At 41.7% G+C, this 17,673-nt stretch overlaps 2 protein-coding genes across 3 annotated transcripts in view; one reads left to right on the top strand and one right to left on the bottom strand.

Annotated features, from left to right (window-relative positions):
- SYN2 (synapsin II) overlaps window positions 1-17,673 on the bottom strand; it is a 427,960-nt gene that overhangs the window by 82,794 nt on the left and 327,493 nt on the right. The window lies entirely within an intron of this gene.
- Window positions 15,806-17,673, top strand: part of TIMP4 (TIMP metallopeptidase inhibitor 4) — a 57,207-nt gene continuing 55,339 nt past the window's right edge. The window contains exon 1 of the mRNA XM_050957920.1: window positions 15,806-16,090. Within this exon, the coding sequence (XP_050813877.1) occupies window positions 15,964-16,090 (127 nt within the window). The 5' untranslated portion in view covers window positions 15,806-15,963. The remainder of the gene's footprint in view (window positions 16,091-17,673) is intronic.

The following is a 17,673-nucleotide window of genomic DNA, read 5'->3' on the forward strand; positions in this document are numbered from 1 at the left end:
TCAATATCTTCATCAATGATTTAGATGTTGGCATAGAAAGTACGCTTGTTAAGTTTGCGGATGATACCAAACTGGGAGGGATTGCAACTGCTTTGGAGGACAGGGTCAAAATTCAAAATGATCTGGACAAATTGGAGAAATGGTCTGAGGTAAACAGGATGAAGTTCACTAAAGATAAATGCAAAGTGCTCCACTTAGGAAGGAGTAATCAGTTTCACACATACAGAATGGGAAGAGACTGTCTAGGGAGGAGTATGGCAGAAAGAGATCTAGGGGTCATCGTGGACCACAAGCTTAATATGAGTCAACAGTGTGATACTGTTGCAAAAAAAGCAAACGTGATTCTGGGATGCATTAACAGGTGTGTTGTAAACAAGACACGAGAAGTCATTCTTCCGCTTTACTCTGCTCTGGTCAGGCCTCAGCTGGAGTATTGTGTCCAGTTCTGGGCACCGCATTTCAAGAAAGATGTGGAGAAATTGGAGAGGGTCCAGAGAAGAGCAACAAGAATGATTAAAGGTCTTGAGAACATGACCTATGAAGGAAGGCTGAAGGAATTGGGTTTGTTTAGTTTGGAAAAGAGAAGACTGAGAGGGGACTTGATAGCAGTTTTCAGGTATCTAAAAGGGTGTCATCAGGAGGAGGGAGAAAACTTGTTCACCTTAGCCCCCAATGATAGAACAAGAAGCAATGGGCTTAAACTGCAGCAAGGGAGATTTAGATTGGGCATTAGGAAAAAGTTCCTAACTGTCAGGGTAGTTAAACACTGGAATAGATTGTCTAGGGAAGTTGTGGAATCTCCATCTCTGGAGATATTTAAGAGTAGGTTAGATAAATGTCTATTAGGGATGGTCTAGACAATATTTGGTCCTGCCATGAGGGCAGGGAACTGGACTCGATGACCTCTCGAGGCCCCTTCCAGTCCTGGAGTCTGAGTCTATGAATATAATTGGTACAACAAAATGTGGGGAGAATCAGGCCCAACATCCTCAAAGTGCTGGGCAGCTAGCAACTAAATGGGTGAGAGAGAAGTTTCCACTTTGAGTGCCACCTTCTTAAAACATACAACAAAACAAATGTTTCAAAGGCATTGCTTTAACCGACTGTGTGTTCCTGATTGGGATATGAAAAGGGGAACTGGGGAGTCTAATACATAATATTCATGCTGTATCTGCAGTTATCGAAAATGAAACAGCCCTAGGATTCCTGGATTCTTCTGAATTATCACTGATAATACCACAGCTTGCAGGCAGACAGCCCCCTCCCACGTCTTATCAGTTGATGCACCTCTCTGGAGTTAAATCATTATTTACCTTACAGAAAGCTTATGCCCAAATAAATGTTAGTCTTTGCCACCGGACTCCTTGTGGTTTTTGTGGATACAGACTAACACGGCTACCCCCTGATACTTGACACCATGCAAGGCATTAACTTTAGCCGTATGGAGTGGAAATCCATCAACCTCAACAAAAAGCTTGCACAGATACAGACATCATCTTCCTCTCCAAGTGCAAACAAATGGACATCATACCAAATGGACTGAAGGTAAAAAATTCATTGCAATCGACATACTACACTGACTGTGGTGAGAGACTGTGCCACACATTCTCAAAGAAACTGAGGAACCACCTGGTTCTCCACTTGTGAGGTAACTCCTTTCTCCTCATGTGTCACTATATAATGCCTGCATCTGTAAATTCCATGCATCTGAAGAAGGGTTTTTTTACTCATGAAAGCTTATGCCCAAATAAATCTGCTAGTCTTTAAGGTGCCACCAGACTCCTTGTTATTTAAATATATTAGTTTTACAAGGTGTGACAGATTTCCTTCTCTGCCTCGGTGGGTTCCGCACTTCCACTTAGCGGTGGGCCAGAGTATTCCTCTCTACCTCAGAATTTCCCGACACCCCATACCTTGCGAGCAGGGTTCCTCCCGGCCTCCCTGACAAGGGAGAGGAAAGGGAGCCTCTTAGTCTCTGGTAGTCCCTCCAGACGTGGTGGCAACAAACCGGGCACCGACTTCAGTTTCTCCTCTCTGGCGAGGTCTCTTCCCTCAGACCTCTGGGGCCTGGAAGGAGGGTGACTAGACAGCAAGTGTGAAAAATCAGGATGGGATGGGAGGTAATAGGAGAATATAAGAAAGACCCAAAAATCGGGACTGTCCCTATAAAATCGGTATATCTGGTCACTCTATTCAGAAGGGCTGTTTACCCTGCTGAGTAGGGTTTCCCCTGCCCTTCACCTCTGTACCTGTGGAGTTTTTCCCTCCTGGTGCTTGTCGGCATCTGCACTGCCCCGATCTCCAGTAGCACACTTTCCTCCCACAACTCCTATCACGCACCCCTATCTGGCTGGAGGGGAGGCTTTTAACAGGTTCTGGAAGGCCCCTGATTGGCCCCAGGTGTCCTAATTAACCTAGAGTAACCCCTGTTCAGTCATCAAGGGAAAAGAGACCTGCTTATCCTGGGGCTAATATACCTGCCTTCCAGTGGCCCCACAAAGTCACGGGATCTGCTTGTTAAACTCCTCCTAGCGCTGGCCAAAGTGGCCATCTATAAGCTTAGGGAGAGGAGGTTGGCTGAGGGAGTTTCCTGCGACTGTGAGGCCTATTTTTGATCCCCCTTCTGTTCATGCATCCAGGCAGAGTCCCTCTGGGTGGCGTCCACTGGCTCCCTTGACACCTTTAAGAAGCAGTCCGGGGTTCTCTGCTTGGTGACCCATTCCAGTTCCTTATTTTTGTCCCTTTGATCCTCACACCTGCCCTTGTTGTTTTTTCCATTGTCCCCCATAAATACTTGAGTTCCTGGGCCTTGTGGATCCTCCACAAGGCCCAGGAGGCTGGAGGAGGGTCCTTTAGCAGCAAACCCACTCACTTCCCAGAACTCCTGTAGCCATCTGGCTTGACCCTGTCATGTAGGGCAAAAGAGCACCAGGAGGGACTCATGGGAGATTGCTACGTTAGCTCCCATTTTCCTTCGGCGCTCCCCATTCTGCAATCAGGCAATCTATGGTAACTACAAAACTTTTCAATCAGTAATTGGTGCATTCAACACAAGTAGTTTTGTAATAATTACTGATGTGCCAGAACGGGTCTAAGGGTCATGTCCTGAGACTTAGTCTCAAGTAATCTCACCTAGCAAAACTGTTTGAAGGTGCTCTTCTCTAAGTCAGCAAGCACGACGATCCCTCTCCTCGCTAAAAACACAGTATCCACAGAAATATGAAAACCTGTAATACGTTATGATTTCTACTTTTCTGGTAAAAGAGATAATGGGAATCCAACTATTCATTATCATATCACTTGGCCTTCTGCTGTCCTACAACATTAACCAGTAGGTCCAGCTTATGGTTCTTGGCAGGACAATCTTGTGGTTAAATTTCAAGAATGATAGCAGATCTGGGTACCATTCCTAGCTCTGTCTTTGACTTGCTTTGTGACCATTCTCTCTAAGGGAAAAATGTCCAAACTTTAATTGCAGCAATAGGTGGTCAGGACATTTGAAATATCATGCCACTTAAAATTAAATTTGCTAAAAAGAAAATCCTTTATTATGTAACTCCTAAGCATTCTTTAGGGGATCTGACAATGTTGGCCTTAACTTCTCTTTCTATCCTATCCAGGTTTCTATACTGAGCCTCAGAGGGGTAGCTGTGTTAGTCTGGATCTGTAAAAGCAGCAAAGAGTCCTGTGGCACCTTATAGACTAACAGACGTTTTGGAGCATGAGCTTTCGTGGGTGAATACCCACTTCGTCAGATGCATGTCAGATGCATATACTGAGCCTGTTACTGTTGAAGCTGAGCAACTGCCTCTCTTTTCCCATCTGTAAAATAGAGAACAATATTTATCCCTCTTTCTCAGTGAAATTTTGAAGTTTATGGATCAGATTCACTACTGTATAATGCCAGGTTTTCACCAGTGGAACTCTACTGATTTCAGTCAAGCTCATTTGTACAGCACTTTAAGATCCACAAATGGAAGTGCTCTAAAAATGCTTATGTTCTTTCTGTGATTTTGAAAGACTACTTAGGAGTTACATAACAAAGGATTTTCTTTTCAGCAAATTTTAATTTTAATGACTCTCTAAAGATAAAATATAATTTAACACAATTACAGACAGATCAGGTTAGATAAAGACCCTCTGCTTTGACACTCTCCTGCAAGAAGGCCACAGATGAGGCAGTTTTGAGAGTAGAACTGGCAAGGGCATAAGGAATTGTCCGCAGCTTTAAGGTCCTCAGAACTGAATCAAAGGCCACAATAGGAAATCAGAGGGAGAAAAAAATAGCAACACAAAAAGTCAAGTTGTTTTATAAACATGACTCACTATGTTCAATGTTAAATATTTGTCTTTCCAATAATGTCCACTGAAAGTTCATTCAGCCACTCTAGCTCCAAACACATTATTTGTGGAGCGTGCACCAGCCTAAATCTAATTTTGCTCTGCTTACTTTGGAAAAAGGAAATTAAAAAAATTAAATCATCAAGGTGGATTTTTGTTCATTTTCCTCTTTCCCAGAAAAAGTCAAGCGGAGCTCTAAATCAATAAACAACTAGACAGAAGATGTACTTTCCCTAGCTTATTTGGGTTTAGTAAACACCACTGCAAGATAAAAACATAGGGCTCACTCCTGTAAAAGTGTAGATGAGGGATATGTGAGAAAAATATTCAGCTACCAGTAAAAGCAACTCAGCATATTGCTCTGTTAGTTATGATAACGCAGTAAAACAGCAAAATTAAAGGAGAGTCCTATGCCAGTATAACTCACAAGGCACTGAACAGCCTCCTGTAGGGAATACCACTTTTTTTTTTTTTTTAAGATTCCTCAAACATTTCTGTGTCCATGATGGAATAATTCACTGCTCAGGACAAGTGCACCTGTATTCCTCCCCTTGGCTCTCTTGAGGGCACCCACTCTAGGCTCCCAGCTCTTCAGCCATCACCTCTTGGGTGGTGACCTGTATCTCTCTCCCTCCTGACCAGGGGTTTCCAGGCTGCCTAGTTTCTTGCCTAGACAGGCCAGCATCTGAGCTTTCCTTTCTCTCCAAAGACTGTCACTGTCAGCAGTCACACCTTACCACACATCTCTTTATAAGCAAGCACATTTATTCTTAATGTGAAAGCATTACAGAGAGAACATTTTTTAAAAAGTTCTTACACACATGTTCAAAGCTTAACAGAGGTCACCCATCAGTCTGATGGGGCCTCAGCAGGCCTAACTCCTTCTAACCCCTCTCATTGGACAGAAGATCCTGTTGCTTTGCTGGATCAGAAAAAAGGCCCTGAGTCAGCTTAAACTCAGGCTAGTTATCCAAAAGCCTTTTCTTTGTGTGCTGGTCTCTGGAGAATCCATTTTGAACTAGTATATGTGAACCTCTCCACGTTGTGATTTCTCTGATGATGTTATCACCTGAGCAAATTTGCCTAATCACCTCTTAGGCCTGGTCTACACTACGCGTTTAAACCAATTTTAGCAGCGTTAAACCGATTTAATGCTGTAGCCGTCCACACAACGAGGCCATTTATATCGCTATAAAGGGCTCTTTAAACTGGTTTCTGTACTCCTCCCCAACGAGAGGAGTAGCGCTAAAATTGGTATTGCCATATTGGATTAGGGTTAGTGTGGCCGCAAATCGACCGTATTGGCCTCCGGGCTGTATCCCACAGTGCACCATTGTGATCGCTCTGGACAGCAATCCGAACTCGGATGCACTGGCCAGGTAAACAGGAAAAGCCCTGCGAACTTTTGAATTTCATTTCCTGTTTGCCCAGCGTGGACCTCTGATCAGCACGAGTGGTGATGCAGTCCCAAATCCAAAAAGAGCTCCAACATGGACTGTACGGGAGATACAGGATCTGATCGCTGTATGGGGAGACAAATCTGTTATATCAGAGCTCCGTTACAGAAGAGGAAATGCCAAAGCGTTTGGAAAAAATCTCCAGGCTACACAGTGCTGCATGACAAGCGTAACGGAAAGCCAAAGAATCAAATGGATGCTCATGGACGGAGGGAGGGGGTACTGAGGACTCCAGCTATCCCACAGTCCACAGCAGTCTCCGAAAAGTATTTGCATTCTTGGCTGAGCTCCCAATGCCTGTAGGTTCAAACACATTGTCCGGCATGGTTCAGGGTATAGCTTGTCAATTTACTCCCTCCCCCCCCCATGTGAAAGAAAAGGGAAAAAAATCGTTTCTTGACTTTTTTTAATGTCACCCTATGTGTACTGAATGCTGCTGGTAGACGCGATGCTGCAGCAGTAAAGAGCAGTATCTGCTCCTCTTCCCTCCCCGGTGGCAGATGGTACAATATGCTTGATAGCTACTGAATACTCCTGGTTGGCCTCAGGTGAGGCCGGCCGGGTGGGACACCTGGGTAAAAATAAGAATGATTCCTGGTCCATTCCCAGTAGATGGTACAGAACAGCTGGTAACCGTCCTCATCATAGCAACTGGAGGCTGAGCTTCAATCAGCCCCCTCCCTTTCATGTGTAAAGAAAAGATTCTGTACTATCATAGCAGCTGGAGGCTGGGCTCCTCTCCCCCACACGGCTTAATGTCCTGCCTGGACTATCATAGCAGCTGGAGGCTGCCTCCTCCTCATTTTATCTCACTAACAAGTCACTGTTTCTTATTCCGGCATTCTTTATAACTTCATGACACAAATGGGGGGGACACTGCCACAGTAGCCCAGGAAGGTTGGGGAGGAGGGAAGCAACGGCTGGGGTTGTTGCAGGGGCACCCCCCCGTGAATGGCATGCAGCTCATCATTTCTGCAGGATCTGACACGGAGTGGCTGTGCTGTCTGGTTCTCTGATACACTGGTTCTCTAGTACACTTGCCCCATATTCTAGGCAGGACTGACTTTATATACCATAAAGGAGGGATTGACTCAGGGAGTTACTCCCATTTTTGCCTTTGCGCCCCCGGCCGACCTCAGCCAGGGGCAGCCATGATAGCAGCAGACGGTACAGAATGACAGATAACCATCATCTCATTGCCAATTTACAATGGCAGCAGATGGTACAGAATGACTGATAACCGTCTCTGCTATCATGCAAAAGCAAATGAATGCTGCTGTGTAGTGCTGCAGTATCGCCTCTGTCAGCGGCATCCAGTACACACACGGTGACAGTAAAAAAAAAAAAAAAAAAAAAAAAAAAAAAAAGCTGAACGGGCTCCATGCTTGCCGTGCTATGGCGTCTGCCAGACCAATCCAGGGAAAAAGGGTGCGAAATGATTGTCTGCCGTTGCTTTCCTGGAGGAAGGAATGACTGATGACATTTACCCAGAACCACCCGTGACAATGATTTTTGCCCCATGAGGCACTGGGATCTCAACCCAGAATTCCAAAGGGCGGGGGAGACTGCGGGAACTATGGGATAGCTACGGAATAGCTACCCACTGTGCAACGCTCCAGAAATCAACGCTAGCCTCGGACCATGGACGCACACCGCCGAATTAATGTGCTTAGTGTGGCTGCGTGCACTCAACTTTATACAATCAGTTTTACAAAATCAGTTTATGTAAAATCGGAATAATCCCGTAGTGCAGACATACCCTTAGTTCATGAAGCAGCTTTGGTCACCCCATGAAATTACGTAGAATCCATGGCCCACAACGATACGTAAATTTAATACAGTAAGAGCTCCCAAAGATATTGCAGGAAGTTGCCATATCTGTCAAACCCATGCTCTCAACTTTGATGCTATTTTTAAGCTTGTTTAAGTCACCATTACTCCTGGCAGGCACGAGGAGTAAATTAAAATTCTTAAAATGGCTGCAAAGCAAATAAATTGTATACACGGGACTGGATTTCAGTACCTAATCCTGTGGGTTTATAATTGCAGATGTACCCAGACTGGGGATCACAGTGCAGTTCAGTGGCAGATTTAGAGTTAGTGAGGCCCTGTGCGCAGTTTCATTTTTGCCCCCCCCACCTCGGGATCCAGTCAAGAAAAAGAACATTCTCTCATCTCCCCCCCGTTTTTCATTCTTTTTTTTCTTCATCCTCCTCCTCCTATAAGTAATGGGAAGTAAATGAAAATAAAGTGAGGTACCTTGATTGGGGCAGGGGGTTGGGGTGGGGAGGAGGTGCAGGGGTTGGGCTCTGGGAGGAAGTTGGGTGCAGGGTGAGGGCTCTGGACTGGGGCAGGGGGTTGGGGTGCAAGAGGGGCCAGGGAGAGGTGCAGTCCTCAAAGCGAAAGTACACCCCTCTGGAAGCAGCTCTTAGGCGGGGGGTCTCTGTGTGCCACTGCCCAGAGGCACCGCCCCTACAGCTCCCATTGGCTGCAGTTCCTGGCCAATGGGAACAGTGGAGTCGGTGCTCGGGGCGGGACCAACGCATGGAGGCACCCCTTGGGTGAAGGGGGGCAACGGGCCTCTGTGTGCTGCCTGGGGTGAGGGCAGTGTGCGGAGCTGCATCCCTCACACCAGGGGCACACAGAGATATGCAAGCAGCCAGCCGCTTCTGGGAACAGCATGGGGCCACGGAATGCAGGCAGCCTGCCTGCCTGAGCCCAGCTGCACCGCTGGCTGGGACTCAGGGGCAGGTTGTCAGATGAGCTTTGCCCTGAATTTTGGTGGCCCCCCATCATTGTTTCATGGTAAATCCACCTCTGGTGCAGTTAGCCTGGTAACTGACACACACATTACCTACCATTGTATAAGGCTGGATTTAACAGATAGATAATGGGTGAAATTTATAGTGTATAGGACAAACACAAGACCCACTGCACAATTTAAATGCTGGTTGGGGCTGCACAGGGAGGGACCAACAGCAAGTATAGAGTGGACTGTGGCTGGTGAGGGTAAAAACATTGGAATTTTTTATGTCTAGATATTCTGTAAACTAGTCTGCTGTAATATCTTCAGGTTAGAGGCTGTGCATGCAATCCTGACTCAAGGAAGTCAATGGGAGTTTTGGCATTGAATTCAGTGGAGCTAGGATTTCACCCCATGTCCCTTTGTGCATGCACAATACTTAGTACAATGGGGTCCTGATCCTGATTTGGGTCTCTGAATGCCACTATAAATTGGATTCATTTTTTCTTTCTTTTAAAGACAGCTTATGTTACTATTTTATACCTGCCAATAGATGCTAGAATTTGAATGGTGTAAATTAATAAGGTTCATGACAGAACTGCAAAAGACAGATTAAACAGAGCTCTGCCCTCCGAAAGGGCAAGAATATCATCCTTATTAAGGATATACCAGATGTGAAATAGGTACTAAACTTGATCTTATCCAATTCTCCTTCCTTCTGACCTCTCCTTTTACTGTACATATTAAGAGCAGTGAGTTTCCCCCATCGTTCTGCTGTAATTTTACATTCTATTGGATTACAGAAATGAATTGCTTCCCACTGGTCCGAACTAATCAGATAGGAATTAGTATGTACCAAGTCAGATTTAATCTGATCATGTCAATGACTGAGTTAAAGGTGTCAATGACTATGTTCTATGAAATGCGAAAGGATCGCTGCCTTTCTTTTATAATATGTTAGCTGCAGTAGAATATGTCCTAGGAGTGGATAATATCTAATGCAGCTAGTCTTCATGCTTCATTAGCATTATGACCTCATTTGAAGTGATATCATAGCTCATCCATCAAACCAAAGAAAAGTCAACATGATAATGTATAGAGCAGAAAGAAAGGCTGTGCTTTTTAATTGATTCACATGAATTGTGAAAAGTAGTAATGTTTGCTTTGCTTAAGTCTTCATTTGTTTATAAAATGCTGGCACACTTCTGTACACTTACTTAGGATATAAGATTTTTTTTCATTTAAGAATTGGGCAAGGAACTATAAAGATTTGTATCAGAGGGGTGGCTGTGTTAGTCTGGATCTGTAAAAGCAGCAGAGAGTCCTGTGGCACCTTATAGACTAACAGACGTATTGGAGCATGAGCTTTTGTGGGTGAATACCCACTTCGTCAGATGCATGTGACAAAGTGGGTATTCACCCACAAAAGCTCATGCTCCAATACGTCTGTTAGTCTCTAAGGTGCCACAGGACTCTCTGCTGCTTAAAAAGATTTGGACAATAAAGATTTTGATTTTCTAAAATCAGATTTTGGATTGTAATATATGACGGACTCTGAACTTTGGTGCTTCTGAAGCTCTCCCCATATAAAATTACTGCTCATTATGTGATAAAAATACATTAAATAGCATACATTAGAACCATGTGCAGCATATGTTTCCTTGTCACCATTTCTGCACATATGTGAGTAAATTTAAAATGGTAAGAGCTGATACACATTGATATGTCCTGATTATCTGAGATGTTGAGCACCCAAAACACCTATTGACTTCAACAGGAACTAACGGTGCTCAACCCTTTTGATAATCAGGCCATAACTATATTGTCTTTGTTTCTTTTGATGACCCCTTAAGAACACCTGAAACTGTTATTCATAAACTTTTGCTAATGCTATAAAATATGCTATAGGAGGACATGGCAGCATTATTATTATTATTATTAGTAGTAGTAGTAGTATTGAAAAAAGTCAAAGCTTAATATATTTTATTTATGAAGTATTTCCTGGAACAGATCACTTTCTCCTTTCCTCAAATGCAACTCCTATTGAACTCTTAAGTTCTTTTTTTCCTAAAATGGGAACCAGATCCCAGATTAGGGCTCCATGGTGCTAGTATAATACAAATAAAAGAGAGAATAATAATATGGCAGCTACTTGTAATTATTACCATTCTCCCTATCCCACGCTGTTACATTTTAGTCAAGCCTACCTCTGTGGGCTGACGAAGAAACAGGAGAGACGACGAGTCTTACTCAACTGTGTGCAAAAAACGTCAGGCTTTGCAGTGCCATTACTTAACATAATCCAGCATCTGGATGACCAAGAGAAGAGAGACTTGTAAACTAAGGACTCCTCGCAGAGAATGCCATTAGTGCTTCCCCTTCTCTTTTAAAATGAGGAAACTACAGCTTATGCACAGTTGTAGGCTTCCACTGCAGCAGTATGGCCCAGGGAAACAGGCTCTCTCTCAAGTAGAGCTGGGTGAAAATTTTTGACCAAAACTACTTTTCGGGGGGGGGGGGGAAAGAGGGGAGAATTCGCCAAATTGTTTTAGTTGGGGGGGAAAAAACTTCATAAAATTCCAAAAAAACCTAGAAGCTTCTGTTTTGACATTTTCAATCTGAAACATTTTGATTTTTTTATTTGAAATGATTTTAGGTTTTGAAATTTTTCAAATTCAAAAATGTAAAAAAACTTGTCATCAGAAAAAAAGTTTTGTTTGGGATTGACAAACATTTAATTTGAACCAAAATGTGGTGGTGGTTTTTTTTTTTTTTGGTTCACAAAAATTTCAAGAAAATTTCATTTTGGGTCAACCCAAAACAATTAAAAAAATTTTCTGAACTGCTTGTAACCCAATCAATTATTTACATAGATCTACTCTCAAGTAACCAGGCCTCAAACCATTTAGGGATTTATATTGGAAAATAATGTAATTGTTTGCTGTAAATGTTCAAAGTTATTGTGTCTAGAATATTTGCACTGCTTAACTTAGAATCATAGAATATCAGGGTTGGAAGGGACCTCAGGAGGTCATCTTGTCCAACCCCCTGCTCAAAGCAGGACCAATCCCCAACTAAATTATCCCAGCCACCGCTTTGTCAAGCCTGACCTTAAAAACCTTGAAGGAAGGAGATTCCACCACCTGCCTAGGTAACCCATTCCAGTGCTTCACCACCCTTCTAGTGAAAAAGTTTTTCCTAATATCCAACCTAAACCTCCCCCCTGCAACTTGAGACCAACTTCTGGCAGACCTAGTCAAATAATCCTCAGTTATTTATTTGCAATATCAGTGTTGTGTGCAAGAGCCTGCAGAGTCCAGTGTATGGCGTGCCTATAGTACTTGCGTCCAAGATCTTGGGACATCCAGCATGTTGTCAGATGTCTCTAGAAGGGACTGGTGTACCATAACACCAAAAGGAATGGGGCTAGTTAAAAAGAAAACCTTGAACTCCACTTGTATGCTCATAGGCCACCAGTGAAGATCTCAGGGCATGGACATAGTAGACTCTCAGTGTGAAACATTGCTTAACCAACCAGTGGGCAGCCACACCTTTCACTAACTTTAATTACCCCATGTACAGTGCATTACAATGGATTACCATGATGTCTTATGTTGACTTTAAAATATTCTAATAGTCATCACGCAATGACAGTATTTCTCAAAATGGGGATATGCCAGACTAGCTGTGTCAGGTGCATACAGGCCTCTCACAATTGTTATCCTATTATTAGCCGAAAAAATTATAAAGGTTGCAGCTTATTCTGTGACTAAAACAACTTGTTCAGAAAGTTTAGGAATCACAACAAAGGTATAAAGGTTCTATTGAAATGTGATCAAATATCAATGTATCCACATACATGATCAACTAAACATTCAGATATAAGACCCAATCTTGAAAATGTATGCATATCTATTACAGGATTGGGTCCATACTCTGAAAAGTAAAGGTATACAAATATTGGCTTGGAAAGGCTTTTTTATCTCAGTGACTCTTCATCAGATTTGTTCAGTTTATAAACTCAAAGCAGCAATGGTGATAAACCAAACCCCTAGATCCCAACATCCTACAACTTTGGGGAAGTTCAGATCTGGATGTGAACTCTGTAGTCCACTTCTAGCTGCCCACACTGCAAACTCATCCTAGGATCTGGGACTGAAGCTGCACATCATTACTACTAAGAAAGATTCTGCAATTTGAACTTAGTTGTTAATTCACTTGATGATGTGTGAGACAGAAAAGAATTTGGCTTACCTTCACACAGCCCTATTCCCTCTCCTATCAGGAGTAAAAAATAGACACTTATTTTTGTCAGTAAAGTAGATAGCTATAACTCAGAATGCAGAAGGAGCACATTTGCTAAGTAATATCCGTCATTTATAGTCAATAAACTTTTCTAACCATAACCACGCTTTAAATGTTCCACCTGTGTGCAGATGGCTTTGAAAGACTCTCTTAAAAGTCTAATTGGATTGGAGCCTGGAGTAGCTTCATGGAGTATAAGTGCAGATTATAACAGAAAGAAATGTATTTTACTGTGCTTACACAACTACCATACTTCTGTAGAATATAGCTCAAGATTTGATCAAACATAAAATTTATTTTTGTCATGTTTACATTTCTGTAGTTGACTCTACTGTCAGGGTATGTCTACACTTAAAATGCTGCTGCAGCTGCACCACTGTTGCACTTCAGTGTAGACACTCACTACAGCAATGAGAAGGGCTCTCCTGTCACTTTCGTTAATCCACCTCCCCAAGGGGTAGTATCTAGATTGACAGAAGAATTCTCCTGTTGAGCTAGCACTGTCTATACCGGGGGTTAGTTTGGCATAGATGTCTCTCTTGAGGCTGTGGATTTTTCACACCCCTGAAAGATGTAGCCAATATAAGCTCCCACTGTAGACCAGCCATAATCTAACGTGTGTCTCTAACTCCCAACTCATAACTAATGACTGGGAAATAGTAAATAGTTTAAAACAACCATTTTTATAAATTATTTTCATGGGCAAGTGGCAGGGTCAGCTTCTCCAAAATATCACACCAATGTGCCTGAAGTAGCCATCATATGGACAGCCTAACTCTAAATAAGATATTTCACCCCCCAGACCCATTCAGTCTTTGGGCTTTGCTAAGATGGTCACCAATATGGCCTATTCGTGCCATTTGCGACAGGGTATTTGTCCTGTGGAAACTGGTCAATCATCATCCAATCATTTCTTACAGGCCACTAAACAGCCATCATACTGCCACTTTCAGTCCCTATTATCCTGAGTTAGATTTCATAATCGATAGATCTCAACTATTGAGCGTAAAGGCCATTAAAATACCTTGCCATAGCTTAATCCATAGCCTTTGTTTCTGACAGAAGTTAAATTGAAGGGTTTTTTAAAAAATTCTTGCCCGGGATGTGTACAACTAAATTTTTTTTTTGGTCTCAGATTGCAGAAGAGGTGGAGGGACATTGAGACAGTCCAGCTAATCCTGAGAAAGAGGTGGCCATCAGGGCTGTAAGTGCATGAGAAGCAAAGCAACATAATGTGAAGCAGGAAAGGTATGATAGAAGTGAGCAGGGGGCATGGCGTTTTGAGGAACTGCAGTTGATTTCCCTATGCCTAGTATCCAGAAGACTACTGGCACACATGGGGCTGTGAATAAAGATTGTAGTTTGTGTATGCATGGGACAGCTTGATGTGAAAATTTGATCTCAAACTTGGGTGCAATAAAGAACCGCCAAATAGAAAGAGTTCAGAGTAACAACTGCAAAACTAATGCATTATCGTCCTTCAAAATGCTTCTTTTCTCTGATGCCTACGAAAAAACATGACAATGATTGGGCTCATGGTTTGCTGATGCCACTGCCCATCATACTAACCAATACTGTTTCCTTGTATTCCCCCATCTTTGTATCCATATCCTTGTGTTGTCTCTTGTTTTATACTTAGGGCTTGTCTATGCAGCAAGCTAAGGTGCGAGTCTACAGGGCACCAGCTAGCCGTGGCGTAATGTTCCATGTAGACATTGCTATAGCACAGTGAAAGTCTCAGAGTGTGCATTCTGGCTTGCCCTGCAGTAACTTGACAAGCCCCTAGATTGTAAGCTCTTTGGGGCAGGGACAGTATTTTTGTTCTGTGTTAGTACAACATCTAATGCAATATAGTACAACATCTAATGCTAGAGTCCTAGGCTGGAACCCAGTGTTCAACAATCTGGACTTACAAATGTGTCTAGTAAGTTGAGTTCTACTAACCCTAGGCATACATTACAGGGTAGACAAATACCTAATGTCAGCCTATACATAAACCTTTCTCAAATGGGCATACGCCACAGTCCTCCCTGCTCAGACCTTATCTTGCTATCCATATGAGACACCTTTCATATAAGGGCAGATGGGATTCATGTGTACAAGCTATATGAAGGTGTTTATAGGAGTAAGAGATCTGCAGATGAGGAAGAGTATTAGTTTTTGAATTCTTGAATCAGGACTAGCTATGCTCTGTGCATGTTGAGTCACAGAAGCTCACAGACTTCTCAGCGCCAGCGCATGTGGAAATGGCATTTCATTTGAATAGGTCCCATAACATGGGGACTGCAAAATACTTATAAATAAAAGCTTCACCTTGAACATATATCACTGGAATTTTTGTAAATCGTTATTTCAAATTAAATATATGATGAAGTAGCAAAATGGCTTTTATTGCAGCCTGGATTTTTATCCAGTATTGCTTGTAGTTACCAATTGTTCAGGGTTCACAAACAAGGCATTGAAACATTTCCTCTTCATGAATGAAGTTCTGTGCAGCCTGCAAACAGTCAAGTCATTTCAAAAAAATGTAGAGAGGGACAGGGGAAAGATCAGGGAATGCAAATGAAATCTGGCTTTAAAGAAGGATGTTAGCATTGCTTTTAGATACATTGTTTGCTTTGGTCGTGATAGGGACGGTGGAGGGACCATTTATTTTTTAAATTAAAACTGGCATGAAATTCACAAGATTAATTTATTAGTTTAATCTCCAATCTGTAAAAGATCATAAAATCAGTGCAGAAACCGGTTTTTTTTAAAAAGCTTTTGATTATTAATAGTCTCACTGACTCATAATAACAACATTATGATGCAACCCAGTAAGGTAAACTTGCTTTTGGAACAATAAACCTGTCACATCATTCTCACCAATGATGTGCTTTTTCCTTAAAGGAAGGCGGGATTACTTGTAAGTATCAGGGCCATAAATAAGAGGGTCCTATGTCAGGGAAATTAGAAGTCTGTTAACATAAGCGTATACTCAGACTGAGCATTAGAGGGCTTTTCTAAACCATCTAAGTCTGTTGAAATTGAACTGCACAGAGATTAGAAAGTTTAGATAGAAGATCAACAGTAAGACTATTTTCTTTTAGTTGGCCAGTTAGCTGTGTTGAAGGCAGCATGAATCCTGTGCACAGTATCTTGTTGTCTTCAGTGCTTCTTTTCACCCTCAGAATTCAGGAGCTGGCAGATGCATGCAGCTGTGCCCCTGCACATCCACAGCAGCTAATCTGTGATTCTGCTTTAGGTGAGTCATAACAGCTATACAATTTTAACATTGCCGGTAAAAAAGCAATTGTAGCTATATTAACTGCTGTGCTATTTTTCTGTACAACTCTCTAGGGGAATACATTTAACAAAGTAGTTTATTCTCTAAAAGGTTTTCAAAACAAAATCATTGGAAGATCTCATTTAAAGAGACAGGTTAGAAGAAAATCCATTTGGTTTTGTATTTAGTAGTTGCTGTTCCTTTCCCCTTGCTTTTTCAGTAAATGTTCTGGAGTACAAATTGTTGAAACTACTGAAGTAAATTATTTAGTGCCTTTTCTTTACAAGAACTAGCTTCTATATTAGTTCTCAAATTAAAGCAAGTAGGGAGGAATATGTTCACTGACAGATTACTGCTGTTCACATTTAATATGTAATATAAAAATTATATAATATATATCATATGAATAATATATATGTGCATTCTTTATATATATGCTGTAGATACAGCTGGCTGCTACAGCGCTCTGTTAAAAAAATAACTTAGTTGATCTATGACATGCTACAATATAATTTGTCATAAATGTATTTTTGGTAATTTTGGAACAAATAATTTAGCAGGCATCTGATGGCTTTTTAAAGATTTTGATAGAAAAATTGGTCACAGAATTCTGTGTTAAATTTCACCGTACACTCATAAGATTACTGCATTTCACATAGTAATCAACATATAGAAAAACACCCCTAAAGATCTCAAAATTAGACAACTCAGGGGTAAGAAAATGTGACATTTTGCAGTCTTGTATTTTGCTTAAACTGTGGATGGTTAACTTCAATCCAGTGTGAACAGTAAATGTAGAACATGAGTTTCCAAAGTGTCACAAAATTAGCATATCTATGGGATAGGCAATACCTTCTGCATACTGATTAATTGCTTTTATACAGTGACAGAAAATCTTTGTAGCCATGACAAACTCTAAGCTCTATTTGTGGCCATCCGTTAGATTGTTATCTAATCTGATTGTGTTAAGCAATCTTTTTTAAAGGTACCTACACCAAAGATTACAGATGGGGGTAATTTGAGGTGTAGACAGAAATATCAGTTACTCTTATTATAGCTTAAAATTATTACACAAAACTATTTGTCTGATGTATTCATAACTTGAGGTTTTGCTGGATTTGACAGTAGAGAAGAAACCTGAGATACTCATTACATACAGTATTCCTTTAGGATAAGGCAAATTACAAGGTTCAAGAGTCGGAGGGTTTCTCCAAATATATTTTATAAAAGGTAGATTTCTGCTACTCTCTAACTCACTCTTCATCTGTAAGTAATGGAAGCAGAAAATAAAATTACAAAAATAAAATGTACTAGTATATTTGGACTTGATCCTCAAGCCTTAACTCACACAAACAGTTCTGCTGAAGTCAGATGGACCACATGAGGGAGGGCTATATGATGGGGCCCTGTGTTTAGTATTAATTACATTATGTGGTATTTATTCATGCTGTAGGAAGGCATAGAGTTATACACAATAAATGTTCACACACACACACATATATATATATATATATATCATATTTGCTATATACATATAGAGCTGGACTCTTTAGTCTGCTATG

This window comes from Gopherus flavomarginatus, chromosome 6, assembly GCF_025201925.1.
Source record: "Gopherus flavomarginatus isolate rGopFla2 chromosome 6, rGopFla2.mat.asm, whole genome shotgun sequence".
In the NCBI taxonomy this organism is placed as follows: Eukaryota; Metazoa; Chordata; order Testudines; family Testudinidae; genus Gopherus; species Gopherus flavomarginatus.